Source organism: Chiloscyllium plagiosum, unplaced genomic scaffold (genome assembly GCF_037043375.1).
Source record: "Chiloscyllium plagiosum isolate Xiang-an unplaced genomic scaffold, Cpla_swu_hap1 HiC_scaffold_11, whole genome shotgun sequence".
NCBI classification, from domain to species: Eukaryota; Metazoa; Chordata; class Chondrichthyes; order Orectolobiformes; family Hemiscylliidae; genus Chiloscyllium; species Chiloscyllium plagiosum.
In genome coordinates, this window is record NW_028270149.1 from 23105042 (window position 1) to 23120204 (window position 15163).

The 15163-nt window shown below is 42.7% G+C and overlaps 1 protein-coding gene across 4 annotated transcripts in view; it reads right to left on the reverse strand.

Annotated features, from left to right (window-relative positions):
* Positions 1 to 15163, reverse strand: part of col4a6 (collagen, type IV, alpha 6) — a 423829-nt gene that overhangs the window by 91740 nt on the left and 316926 nt on the right. For 3 of the 4 annotated variants that reach the window (XM_043705027.2, XM_087991898.1, XM_087991897.1), the window contains exons 22-26: positions 14793 to 14953; positions 11073 to 11145; positions 6817 to 6923; positions 3381 to 3564; positions 363 to 416 (exon numbers count right to left, since the gene is read on the reverse strand). In XM_043705027.2, coding sequence (XP_043560962.2) covers positions 363 to 416; positions 3381 to 3564; positions 6817 to 6923; positions 11073 to 11145; positions 14793 to 14953 — 579 coding nt within the window. The remainder of the gene's footprint in view (positions 1 to 362; positions 417 to 3380; positions 3565 to 6816; positions 6924 to 11072; positions 11146 to 14792; positions 14954 to 15163) is intronic. The other variant, XM_087991899.1, reaches the window with a different exon arrangement.

The following is a 15163-nucleotide window of genomic DNA, read 5'->3' on the forward strand; positions in this document are numbered from 1 at the left end:
TCTAGCAAGGGCATTGGTCAACTTTATTTGCATTTTACACTTATGAGAAAATCACCTATTTCATGACAGGCTAGTAATATTACAACTAAAGTTAATTAATAGATTAACACTTTCATCTATTTACCCAGATAGAACATAGTGATTTAATAGTCTGTATAACAGTGTGCACTAATAGCATGCATGAAAGAAGACAGTGAAATAGTGTCGGTGCAATTAATTTCCAATTAACATGAGTTACTACTGCAGTGCACAGTAACATGCAAATTATGGTTACTGAAGTCTTTAGGCAATGATGTAAGGGTTTGGGAGCTCCTGCCATCATTGCCATGGTAACCTTTGTTGTGAGGATTGTGGCCTCTCACCTCCCTCTGTATGAAGGTCGCCTTCCCCAGCGGTTTCCCCGCAGCAACAGTCACCTGTAGTGTCCATGCAAAGGACGTGAAATCAGTCAAGAGGGGCACGAACAGCAGTGGAAATGTGATTGATTTCTCTCTTCTGACAGGAATGAACAGGTAACTCGTTCACCTTAGTGGGTTTTTTTTTTTTACCAATCCTTGTCACAATTCGCTTAATATTCTTCAAACCAAACTGAATCAGATTCATAGCAAACATGAAAATTGATGTGCGTTCCATTTAAATCTAATGCTGGTCAAAATGAATCACACCTGGAATTTAAATCAAGTCCACCCATCTCTGACTCACATAGTTCAGGGAAGATTCTGGCATGTCTGGTCTTCATTAGCTGATCAGAACCAGCGTTGCATTCAGGTGCTGAAACTGACAGTGAGCAATATCAGGCAGGATCACGTTTCTATTAACTCTTCAGTGCTCTCTTCTGGAAGGTGTGCATGCACAGTTGGATATTGGATGGGGACAGAAGTGGACTTCCTTTCCATGCTTTCATAATTGAAAAGGCTTCCAAAGTCAAATGAACAACAAATGGGACATTCCAATTTCAGAAAAGAGGGAGATGCCTAACATCTGCTGTTGGGAAAATTCCACGAAGAAAAATAAATGTTTAGGGAAATAACAGCAAAGCCTTTAAAAAATCATAATACAATCAGGAAGCATCAAATGGAACACGTGAACGACAAATTCTGTTTGACAAGTTTATCAGAGTTCTTTGAGGCTGCAACAACAAGCAGGGTAGCTAAAATGGAACCAGTAGATATACCCATTTGGATTTGACAAAAAGTAATCATTAAGGTGATATACAAAGAAAACCAGATAGGATAATGTATTATGGCATGGAAGATATATTAGCGCAGACAGAGGATTGACAAACTAATGCAAAACTGAGAGAGAAAGGATAAGCAGTTCATTCTGAAGTGGCAAACTGGAACCAGTGGACTGCAAACTGGAATTAAGGAATCGGTGCCGGGGCCTCAGTTTTCCATCCTCCGTTAGTGATTAGGTGAATGCGCCAACTGTATTGCAGCCAAATTTGTGAATGGTACAAAGAAAGATTGAAAAAGAAGTTGTGAGAAGAATACATAAGAGTCTTCAAAAGGATATAGACAGGTTAGTTTACTTGGCAAAACTTTGTCAAATGGATTATTATCGAGGAAAACGTAAGGTTGTCCGCATTGGCAGGGAAAATAGGGAAGCAAAATATTATGTAAATTGAGACAGTCTGCAGAGTTACAGAGGTTAATGGATGCCTGGATCACACAAGCTTTTGCATGCAAGTATGACAAATAATTAAGGAGGCAAATGGAATGTGGCTCTTTATTGCAAGAGGGACAGAGTGTAAAAGAAGCAAGTCATTCTCTAACTATATATGGTATTGATGAGAGCACACCCGGTGTATAGGAAGACCCTTGAATCAGTTGGTCCAGTTACCACAGTTTCAGTTACGCACGGTTTACCGCGGGCTGACCATATTAAAGGGAACTTTCTAGAACCAGGGACCAGGAAGTTGCCATGATGGTAAAACTCCCGTTTAAATGAATAGGGTTCGCTCCTATCAATGGTTTCGGGTATCTGTGGTAGGTCATGGTACATGTGGGTACGACGGGGCTACTGTGATATGTACAATGTTGGTGTCTTTCATATGGAGAAACAGAAACAGTTCAGAGAAAACTCATTGGTTGATTAATGGAATGAATGAGTTGATTTATGTGAAAAGGTTGAGGAGGTCAGGCTTATACCCAGTGGAGCTTAGAAGTATGAGAGGTGATCCTATTGAAATATTTGGAAATGTACAAAGAAACTACATGAGAATGGTGCTAAAACTGTAAAGTTATATCCTACAAGAATGAGTGAGCAGATTGGGGCTCAAAAGACCGTACAGTGAGCTGATAGACATATTTATGTTATGAAAAGGTTAAATGGAGTAGTCATTAATAACATATTTCTACTTCTGGGTGAGACCAGACCAGAGGCAAGGTGCCACTCCTAAATTCATGAGGGAATTCAGGAGTAATCTTCTTATTCTAACAATGCTTGGAATGTAGAACACAGCAGTGCAAGGAATAACTGAAGTGAATGACATTGATGCTTTGAAGGAATAATGATTAAGCACAAAAAAAGAGGAAAAATAAATGAGAAGAAACATAGAGGTATTAGGTGAAGGAGAATATGAGATAGCTTGTGTGAAGCATAAACACAAGTATGGGCCAAATGAGCCGTTATTTGCTGGAAAGGCCATTTACTACCATATTAATCTATAGGAAAAAGTGCTGTGGACCCAAACTTCTTCAGGGTAGACTGTTAGGACTCCAGCTACACTTGTGGTAGGTGTCACTGGTAAACATTGGAAATGATAGGGACTCCATCTTTTTGAGTCCCTGCATTATTTCTGGGTTCTAAATGCCACTTGCCAGTCATGGGGTTGGTCTGAGGTGCAGATCTTGCCTCCACTCAAACATTTTATCCAAGCTTAAATAATGGCTGGCTACGCTCCCAGAAAAGCTGAAGTCTGACTGCGATTGCCACCTAAAGCCAAGACAGCTGAATTATGTTGGATTCCAGGTGGATTGCAAAAAATTTAAACTGGAATATACTCAATTTCCATTGTACTTCATGGACGTTGTACATTGTAATGAGAACAATAAGACTCATTAAACTGCTAAATTATAACTATTGCGCAAGTACTACTTCACAGACCACAGATACAAGTTATATTGATGCACACTCCAACACAGGTTAACATGACATTCACATATGTTGTTGTTAACCATGTAACTTATTACTTTATGGTTTAATATATGTTAACAACCACAGTGTTATCAAACAAATCACTGCAACATTTTAAAGCTGCTTGTCCATTTCATTGATGACAAGCCATAGTACATAAAGTTGCACATACCAACAACTGAATCAAACTTTCTCAGTCAGACTACAAACAAATGGATATCAGGTTATATTATGTTCTATACCTGGTGCCCCTGGTAATCCTGGTGGTCCTGGTATACCATCAACTCCTGGATCACCTGGAGGACCCTGGAAACCCGGAGGGCCTGGGAATCCAACGCCTGGTGTACCCATCTCACCTGGGGGACCCTTTGGACCACGCCTACCTGGAAGACCTTTAGCACCATGAATGCCTGTTCCACTGTCACCCTGAGTAATGTGAACACAATCATTGAGTATAATAGAAAAATCATATCTGTCATTTAGAGTCAAACTCAGTATAGTTTATGTCATAACTCCTCAAAAGCTTTTTTAAGATTAATGGAATGATCACCCTCAAAAGGTTCACCATGCAAATACTATTCAATGCATCTGTGGGCAGGAATTCTTGAAAAACAAGTGTTGCTTCCTATAGTCCAGTGGGGAGCTGGAGTATACAAACTAGGATGCTTTTAGGTTTGAACACAACACCGAGTTGAGCTAACTGGTCTCAGTTACAATAAAGACTGGAATAATATGACTGTCATCCCTCTGGAGTAGGGAAGAGAAGGACATGTTGAACTTGCATTTAAAAACCAGGTGCACAGAAATCAGGTTGGAAAAGATATAATTTAGTCTTCAATACAACCACAGGACAAAATAACTTTATACCTTATGTGTGAAAAACGGCTGCTTAAGAAAATGTCATTTTCTCTTTTATTAGCTTATGGGATGTCAGCATTGCTAGCCATGGCAGAATTGATTACACATTCCTCATTACCCTTGTGCATGCTGTGAGTTTTCTGTTTTCTTGAACTACTGCAGTCAATGTGTCACAGATAAGACCACATCCTGTTAGGAAAGAGGTCCAGGATTTTCACCCAGCAGCAAATTCAGGAGTGGTGATACAGTTTCAAGTCAGGATGGAGAGTGACATGCAGTGGAACCAGAAGGTTCTTGGTTCTTGTTCTTCTTCAGCATCTACTGCCCTTGATTGTCCAGGTGGTAGAGGTTGCAGTTTGGAAAGTGCCATTGAAGGAGCATTGGTGAGTTACTGAAGCACATTATCTACATAGAACACTCTGCTGTCCTGAGAGCTGGTTGTAGAGGAAGTGAACATTTAAGATGGTGTATGGGATACCCATTAAAGCAGGTGACCTTGTCTTGGATGATGTTGAGCTTCCTGAGTGCTGAATATGGGACTCAGACTTAACCAGGCAAATGAAGAGCATTCCATCACACTCCTGACTTGAGACTTGTAGATGGTGGACAGACTTTGGAGAGTCAAGAGGGGAGTTACTCACTGCAGGGTTTGTAGCCTCCGACCTGCTCTTGTAACTGGTTGGTCCAATTCAATTTCTGGTCAGTGTTAACACCAAGGATGTTGATGAATAGAACTTAGTGATGGTAGTGCCATCAAATGTCAAGAGGTTAGTTTGAAACTCTAACTGCTTTTCTCTTGTTGAAGATAGTCATTGTTTGGCACTTGTGGGTCCTGAATGCAATTTATGACTTCATCCCAATACTAAATGATATCCAGCTCTTCCTGCATGTGAACATGGACTGTTTCAGAATCTGATGATTCACTAATAATATTGAACATTGTACAATCATTAACAAATGTCCCTATTTCTTACATTGAAGGGAAGCTCATTGATGAATTAGCTGAAGATAGTTGAGCCCCTGACACTGCTCTCATTGGATCTGTATTATTGGAGGGCGGCACGGTGGCACAGTGGTTAGCACTGCTTCCTCACAGCACCAGAGACCCGGGTTCACTTCCCGCCTCAGGCGACTGACTGTGTGGAGTTTGCACGTTCTCCCCATGTCTGCGTGGGTTTCCTCCGGGTGCTCCGGTTTCCTCCCACAGTCCAAAGATGTGCAGGTTAGGTGAATTGGCCATGCTAAATTGCCCGTAGTGTTAGGTGAAGGGGTAAATGTAGGAGAATGGGTCTGGGTGGGTTACGCTTCGGCGGGTCGGTGTGGACTTGTTGGGCCGAAGGGCCTGTTTCCACACTGTAAGTAATCTAATCTAATCTAATTGGAGTTGAGAAGAATGAGAACTGACTGTATTGAAACATAAGATTCTTAAGGGACTTGACAGAGTAGATACCATAAGGTTGTTTCCTACATTCCCTCTCAGTTGCATGGCTGCATGTCCTCTGACGGCTCATGCATGGCCACTAATGTGGCCAATTCACAGCATTCACATCCGATTTGGGAAGTCGCAGGAAGGAATGAAGCTCGGAATTCCATGCGAAAGAGAAATAAATGAGCAGGAACGCTAGTTGGTTCCCCTTGTGGACAGTCCTTTATCAGAAGGGATAATCTCAGAGTAAGGAATCGCCCAATTATACCAGAGATGAGGAGCGTTTTTTTTGTCTCAGAGTAAATCTGTGGATTTTGTTACGAGAAAGGCATGCAGAGGTTGTTTTTCAGACAGAAGGATTTTTAATCAGGAGGGGAATCAAGGGTTATGGGGAAAAAGGCAGGGAAGTAGAGTTGAGAATTATCAGATCAGTCATGATTTCAGTGAATGACAGAACAGACTGGATGGGCTGAATGGTTTACTTCTGCTCCTAGTCTTATGGTGTATCAAATAATCCGTAGCAACTTGAACTTTTACATGCATGTTGTAGTCATTATAGCAATTGATAGCAATGTTAGAGGTGCTCACTTCCTGAGCACCATATGGAAGACCAGGAATCTCTCGTGCTCTTACTCCCTGCCATCGGTGTATGTTAAGAGGATTTACAGATTGACAATGAGGCTGTATGTGTGGCTGGTTAGGAACACACTTTCTTTGGACAATCCAGAAATTCTGGCACAGAGGCAGGTGCGCTACCCACTGTGCCAGCAGACCTCAATGGATCTGTGCAGTTGCATCATAATGTAAAAGAAATGGTTATTCGCTGGAGTTGCAAGGGTGGTTTCTCCCAATATTCCATTGTGTCTTAATGACATCAGCCTTCAACAAAGGCAGGTTGTGCCACAGTGTAGAAGGGAACATTGTAGCATACTGTATCAACAAAATATTTGGACTTTCACAAAACCAAACAAATCTCTTTGACAAGAGCAGTGTTCAGTGACTATCATGCATTCCCATTAATTTGTTGAGGATTTGTGAAACAATCCATCAATAACTTTGCTTCAATCTTTTGCATCAGAAAGCAGTGAAGAAGTGGCCTGACTGGAACAGAATTGTAAATATAACTGTTTTTCCAGAAAGATGTACATTAATAGGCATGGAGAAAGTGAGGACTGCAGATGCTGGAGATCACAGTTGAGAGTGTGGTGCTGGAGAAGCACAGCAGGTCAGGCAGCATCCGAGGAGCAGGAGAATCGACGTTTCGGGCATAAGCCCTTCATCAGGTATTAAAAGGTATGAATGGGTCAACAATTCTTAAGAATGTTCAAACAATTTCCATCATCAGCAATAAAACATTAGTGTGACAAACAACATCAAACTCTAATGATACTTACAGGTTCACCTGGAGGTCCTGGTAAACCTGGGAAGCCATCATTTCCTGGTTTCCCTGGAGTGCCTGAAGGTCCTCGTGGGCCTGGATTACCGGGATCTCCTTTTTGCCCTTCAAAACAGAATTATTTTTCTTTTAGTGTCCAATTAATTATGTTGCCATGTACAAATGTTTTAATATGTTTGTTTGAAATGTCCATGGTTCAACCCTCAGCAGAAGCATTCGCCTGTTCACATTAAATGAGGAAAAGCCTCTGATGGAATCATAATGTAAAGGATTTCACAGGAGCATGGCAACATTAGAAATCTGACATCCAATGAGAAAATAACTGAAATACTTAGCAAATCAAGCAGCATCCATATGTAAAGAAACAGGCTTTTGGGTAAATGAACTTTGTCTCAGAATTGGCTCTTTCTTTGTGGAATCTTTTATCTTCATCTCTCTCGTCATTTACTCACTCCTGCCCTATATCTACCCTTCCTTTGCCTCTTCACTCCATTTCAGAGAATTGGAGGTGCAGTGGACAGCGAAGAATGTTACCTCAGATTACAACTGGATCTTGGTAAGATGGGCCAGTGGGCTGAGGAGTGGCAGATGGAGTTTAATTTAGATAAGTGCGAGGTGCTGCATTTTGGGAAAGTGAATCTTAGCAGGACTTATGGTAAGGTCCTAGGGAGTGTTGCAGAACAAAGATACCTTGGAGTGCAGGTTCATAGCTCCTTGAAAGTGGAGTCGCAGGTAGATAGGATAGTGAAGAAGGTGTTTGGTATGCTTTCCTTTATTGGTCAGAGTATTGAGTACAGGAGTTGGGAGGTCATGTTGTGGCTGTACAGGCCACTTTTGGAATATTGCATGCAATTCTGGTCTCCTTCCTATTGGAAGGATGTCATGAAATTTGAAAGCTTTCAAAAAAGGTTTATAAGGATGTTGCCAGGGTTTGAGGATTTGAGCTATAGGGAGAGGTTGAATAGGCTGGGGCTATTTTCCCTGGAGCATCAGAGGCTGAGGGGTACCTTATGGAGGTTTATAAAATCACAAGAGGCATGGATAGGATAAAAAGACAAGGTATTTTCCCTGGGTGGGGGAGTCCAGAACTAGAGGGCACATGTTTAGGGTGAGAGGGGAAAGATATAAAAGGGACCTCAGGGGGAACTTTATCACTCAGAGGTTAGTACGTGTGTGGAATGAGCTGCCAGAGGAAGTGGTGGAGTCTGGTACAATTGCAACATCTAAAAGGTATCTGGATGAGTATATGAATAGGAAGGGTGTGGAGGGATGTGGGCCAGGTGCTGGCAGGTGGGACTACATTGGGGTGGGATATGTAGTCGGCATGGATGGGTTGGACCGAAGAGTCTGTTCCGTGCTGTACCTCTCTATGACTCTATTAATTGGCTAAAAATTTCCATTTCTCTGAAATTGTCTTATTCTTATGAACAGTCACTAGACTCTGTTTACCTCTGCCGTGAAGTACATGACCTGCTGAATATTTCTAGCACTTCCTTTTTTGGTTTGTGAATGCCAATTGCAGCAATGAGTGTGCATGTCCAGGAACACAGTGTTGCTATGTGACGTCTACTCAGCAACTCAGCGGCATGCTGCTGCTGCGTTTGAAGTTGTTCGTCAAGGATGAGGGTCTCATTTTTGCTGCAACCTGTGAGTATGTAATCCTCCCAGTAATGCAGTAGTACTCATGCTATTAGAGTATTTGGCTGATCCAAAATAATCAGGAGGATTCAATTATTTCCTGACTGAACTTTGGCTGTCTCTTGTAAAAAGTAATTACTATGAGATGAAGGTGGCGCAGTCTGTGCATGGTCTGGTGCTATATCATTGCACATGGAACATGGTGATATCAGCAATGCAGGCACAGGCTAACTCTGAAGCTTTGCATCACTACCTAACATTGTCGGTCCATCTGTACACATTCTGCTACTGTTCAGGCGTTTGGAGTAACCGCTGCATTCCTGGTTTCACTTCAATGTTCTTAACCGACCATCCAGATTGTAACTTCTACATCAGTGATGAAGAACAGTCACATCACTCATGAAAAATTAACTCTATTTCTCTCTGCACAGATGCTGCCAGACTTACTGACCCCCCCCCCCCCCCCCATTCAACAGCTATAAGAAGTATGTTTGAACTTCAATACTGAATTGATGAGTTCAATGTTCAGATATCTGAACAGTGAGACCCTGTGATAAATGGACTGGCTGGTGTGTGATACTAAGCTGAGTGACAAGGTACATCCCCACTTTATTTCCTGAATGATGCAAACTGAATAGATCTCAGAATCAAGCTCCAAAACTGCTCTAAAGCTACACAGAAACATAAACAGGCTGCAAGTAGAAAAGATAATGTTAGGACTGATAGAATGAATATTTTTCTTCACACAAAAAGAAATGATTAACAGGCAGCATTGTGGTAACAAAAACTCTGAAGTAATTCAGAAGGTGCACTGACATTTCAGTGGAACAGATCTTAGATATATTTGGGACTTTAAGCTCAATTTAGGTCAAGTAGTCTTCTTAATTCATTGTGGTGCTGCGATTCCTGCTGGCCAATGCACGTGTTTGGGTTTACAAAAGCAGAGCAATTACTTCTCCCTGCTTTTCTGTGAAACTTCTGAATCCCCATAGTTGATCAGTCCACTGTCACTCAGGTGCTCAGGAATGAAGACTGGCCCCTTGGTTGAGATACCAGAGTGGTGCCTGTGCCTATGCAGTGATCTTTCAGAATGTGTCACAATCTCCAACAGAAGAGGAGGCACTGGAGACTGTTATTCATTCGAAGGATTACCCAATAGCTGAATTGAGAAATGTGTGCTCTCCAGTGTTGGAAACAGCCGTTGCACACTTATTGAAGAATTGTTGCCTGATCAGATTGGAAGCATATTGTATTCTCTGGAAGACAGTATTGGCACACGGAAGGAAAAATACCTTAAATTATGAGGTGCTTAATGCTGTCTCTGAGAAGCATCTCAAAATTCATCATATGCTGTGATAGACTTCGAAATTTGGTTGCCGCTACTGAAAGGCAAGTTACATCATCACGGTTCATATGATGGTGATTAATAGAAGACTGTTGGTAGGACACTGGAAGATCTCTCTATACTTCTTCAAATGGTGCTATATGCAAGAGAAAACTCTACTCTAGAGGGTGAGGTGCCATGACTGTAACTTTTCTGTCACTCTTTGCAGCAACTTCCTGTTTTTCTAAAGACACGGATAGCCATTCCCATCTTCTGTGGGGCATGATGTGGGGCAACCATGTGAGACAGCTTTTAAAAATTCTGTGAAGTGACAGAGTTCCCTACTGGTTTAATGAGTAAAGACATTGCAAAATGAGGAGCATTGTATCCGTTGCTCCAGATGCGATCTCCTTTACATTGGGAAAACTGGACACCTTCTAGCAGAGCCTTTTAGGGAACATCCCGGGACACCTGCACCAATCAACCCCACCACCCCGTGGCCGATCATTTCAACTCCACCTCCCACTCTGCCGAGGACAAGCAGGTCCTGGTCCTCCTCCACTGTCACTCCCTCACCACCCGAAACCTGGAGGAAGAACGCCTCATCTTCCACCTCGGAACACTTCAACCCCAGGGCATCAATCTGGACTTCACCAGTTTCCTCATTTCCCCTCCCCCCACCTTACCCCAGTTCCAACCTGCCAGCTCAGCACCATCCTCATGACCTGTCCTACTTGCCAATCTTCCTTCCCACCTATCCGTTCCACCCTCCTCTCTGAACTATCACCTTCATCCCCACCTCCATCCACCTATTACACTCTTAGCTACCTTCTCGCCTGTCCCACTCCCCTCCCATTTATCTCTCCACCCCGGAGGCTCCCTGCCTCATTTCTGATTAAGGGTTTTTGCCCAAAACGTCGATCTTCCTGCTCCTCAGATGCTGCCTGACCTGCTGTACTTTTCCAGCACTACTCTAATCTTGACTCTGATCTCCAGCATCTGCAGTCCTCACTTTCACCTGACAGAGACAAACAGACTGCTGGTCTATATTGAGTAAGCTGGACTGGTGGGAGAAGCATTCAGGCCTGAAGGAGGCTGCTCTGACCTTCCACAGTGTATTATATCCCACACCATGTCTAAACACAAGAATGAAAAAACCTGCCACAGAAACTCTTTTCGCCATCATTTAGAAATAAACACCAAGTCAATATTGGTTATAATGGATATCTGAACCATCTGTGTCTCAGGTTCAAATGGGATTACGTGTAGCGATGGTCAAGTATAATTCATACCTTTTGCTGATATACCTGATGAGTCTCCCTTCTGTCCTTTTGGACCTAATCCTCCTGGCACACCTGGAACGCCCTGGAAGTTAAAAGGAAAGTCAGGCAGTCAATCTATAACACAACACCGTGTTTCAAGTGTCTGCATTTTGATCTCATCAAAGGAGACGCTTCTTTCGTAAATCACAATGCAATTTATAAGGATTGGGTTTACATATCTACACTTAACGCACAGTGAGAATCTAACTCTTGGTGTACTCTAATTGACTGGTGAGTTTCCACATGCTTATATAAAAATACTGTGCTTTACACTGATAACAGTCTAACTCAAAGAGAAGTAACAGCTTCCTTCCTCACTTCTGGCATTCTGTCTTCTTGCCTGTATTTATGGCTAGCATTTAATTTAAAGGGATACTTCAACTGACCTCCTATCAATCACCTGTTCTATTAACCATATGATATTGTTTCTCCCAATTCATAGAAACTGTTGAGAAGTGAAAATCTCATGATTTAATTTGACTTTGCAGATTTATCAATCATAACACTGGAATCTTAAAGGCAAAGAAGAGAGTTTTATGCTCATTGATTGGTTGTGTTTGTTAATTTGTTTCTGAAGCAAACTGAGAACAGTGTTCAACACTGCTCAGTAGCAGCAGTGTATACCATCAACAAGATACACTGCAGAAATTCACCAAAGATCTTGAGACAGCACCTTCTAAACCCACAATCACTTCCATCTAGAAGGACAGGAGCAGCAAACAGTTTCAAACACCAGCACCTGCAAATTCCGCTCCAAGCCACTCACCAACCTGATTTTGAAATGTTTCATTGTTCCTTCAGCATTGTTAGGTCAAAATCCTGGAATTTGCATTCTCATAGAATTGCGGTCTACCCAGAATGTAAGGACTGCAGCAGTTCAAGATGATAATTCATCAGCACTTTCTCAAGGACAACTAGGGATGGGCAATAAATGCTGGCCCAGCCAAAGATGCCCACATCCCATGAGTCAATACAAGAAAGTACAGTCAAAAACTCCACAAGTGCCTTCAAAACGAACTGCATTCCACCTCCTCAGATCGGCATTTACATTAGCTCTTTCTTTGTTGGAAGTATTGTGGAGGGGAAAACATAATATAGAAAGTGCATCAGTATTTCTGATTTTAAATGATTAGAGCTTATCAAATCATATGTAAGAAAGATAAAATGCTAGTCAATGTTGCACCACTGCTCAAGTTCCCTTCACTTATTATAGAATTCAAATTAATTGGAAGACTAGCCTCATAATCCTGAATATTCAGGGGAGGGGAGGCGGTAGTTTAATAGTATTATTGCTAGACTTTAATCTAGAGACACCAGGTAATGTTCTGGGGACCTGAGTTCAAATCCCACCGCAGTAGATGGTGGAATTTGAATACAATAAAAATCTGGAATTAAGTGTCTAATGAAAACCATGAGTCCATTGTTCATTGTTAGGAAAACCTACCTAGTTCACTAATGTCCTTTAGGGAAGGAAACTGCCATACCCAGTCTGGTTTATATGTGAATCCAGACTCACAGCAATGTGGTTCACTCTTAACTGCTCTCTGGGCAAGAATGCTGGCCGAGATAGAGAAGCCCTCATTGTCATGAATGGAAGGAGTAACTGGAATGTAGAGTTCTGGGCTAATGGTAAGATTCTTGGTAGTGTCGATGAGCAGAGAGATCTCAGTACATACATCGTTGAAAGTTGCCACCCAGGTTGATAGGATTGTTAAGAAGGCATACAGTGTGTTAGCTTTTATTGATAGAGGGATTGAGTTTTGGAACCATGCTGCAGCTGTACAAAACTCTGGTGCAGCCACATTTGGAGTATTGTGTACAGTTCTGGTCACCGCATTATAGGAAGGATGTGGAAGCTTTGGAAAGGGTTCAGAGGAGATTTACTAGGATGTTGCCTGGTATGGAGGGAAGGCTGAGGGACTTGAGGCTGTTTTCATTAGAGAGAAGAAGGTTGAAAGGTGACTTAATTGAGACATATAAGGTAATCAGAGGGTTTGATAGGTTGGACAGGGAGAGCCTTTTTCCTTGGATGGCGATGACGAGCATGAAGGGACATAGCTTTAAATTTGAGGGGTGATAGATATAGGACAGATATTAGTGATAGTTTCTTTACTCAGAGAATAGTAGGGGCATGGAACGCTCTGCCTGCAACAGTCGTAGACTCGCCAACTTTAAGGGCATTTAAATGGTCATATGGCCGAGAATGGAATAGTGTAAGTTAGATGGGCTTCAGATTGGTTTCGCAGGCTGGTGCAACATTGAGGGTCGAAGGGCCTGTACTGCGCTATAATGTTCTATTTTCTATGAATGAATTAAAAAATATTCCTATACACTTACTATGCTTCAAATGGTAACATAAACATTTCACTGGAGATACCACCTGTAATCTTTGATTTTTGCATCTTTCTGTCTTATTACCCACTTTCACAGTCAGCCAGCTCCAGTACCATAATTAGTTATCATGGTTTCTTTATTGGGGCAGAACCCAATTTAAATTCATAAGGTTCAGTCAAGGCTTGTTCATGTTCAATACTTTTATTTTAGGTAGTGTTGCTGACACTGAGACTGCTGTGTAACTGTGTTTGTGTGCTCACTTGGAAATGTGCATGTGCACTATTCCAAACCCTCAATGTTCCTGACCATGCACAAAGTGTGCTCTGTGTATGTGCAGAACATTGAAATGGGGTCAGTGGCAGAGAGGACCTCCTCCGGGTAAATCAGACTCAACATTGGAATGAGGGGACAGGGAGTGGGAGAAGACAGGACTGGGATCAGGGAGTGGAATCAGGCTGGTAGCTGGGGGTGATATCACACTGGTCTGGATGGGGCAGAGACATTAAAGGTGCTTTTACATCCACCCCAGCCCTCAAACACATTCACCCCTCCGACATTACCTCACTCCTCCGGTTCTCCCCAGGGTCCCAATCGCTTTTCCCTCCACCTAGCTCCCCCCACCACTCCAATCACTCCTCCTCCTCCCTCAAGATCCCAATCTTCTCCCATTCCCACACCATTCCAGTTGCTGATATCCGTCCCACCCCCTCCCACGTTCTCCCGGTATCTGCCCAGGTTCTGAGCCAAACCCCAACCCCACATCCCCAATTCCTGTACCTGACTTCAGTAAAGTCACATATGTTGGAAAATCAGCACAATACTGAAATACTTCAACAAAATACACTCACCGGTGTATCTGCTACTGTCTCCCTACAGCATACTGCACATGCTCCTCAATGTCAGCAAGCACAACCTTTGGTTTTGTTCACTCGTAGTATGACTGACTGAGACAACGTTTACTTCCTTGAGAAATGGCACCTTGAACTGCTGCTGTCGCTGTGCTGTATGTAGACCCATCCTGAGGGAGGGAATTCCAGAATTTTGACCCAGCAACAGTGAAGGAATGGCGATTTATTTCCAAGTTAGGATGCTGAGTGGCTTGGAGGGGAACTTGCAGGTGGTGGTGTTCCCATGTATTTGCTGCCCTTGTCCTTCTAGATGGAAGTGCACGTGAGTTTTGTGAATTTCTGCATCTTGTAAATAGTACACACTGCTGCTTCTGCATGTTGGTGGTGGAGGGAGTGGATCTTGTGGATGTGATGCCAATCAAGCGGGTGACTTTGTCCTGGATGGTGTCAAGCATCTTGAGTGTTGTTGGAGCAATCCTGACGGCTGTGAAAGGATAGTGCTACTTACTGGAGGGCCTGTTTGCCCCGGAGGTCCTGGGGGTCCTGGGTCTCCACACTGGCCTTTGCCACTATTGAAACCAGGCTTTCCTGGTTCACCAGGTGGGCCGGGGGGTCCTTGAATTCCATTCCCAGTTATCACTCCATCGCATGCACAAGCACCTGGCTCACCTGATAAAAGGAAGCACAAATATCCATGCTAGGACCATGTTCATTATTAAAATTACAGGAGAAGAGAGATCTTTGGCCTCATTCCAGATGTTAGACAGTGAATAGAAGAAAGATCTTACCTATGATCGGGGCTCTGTCAATAGAATTTCACATGAAGATGTAAAAGATATAATGAAGACGCAAAGATAGGCGGATTGGCCCTGGGAAATG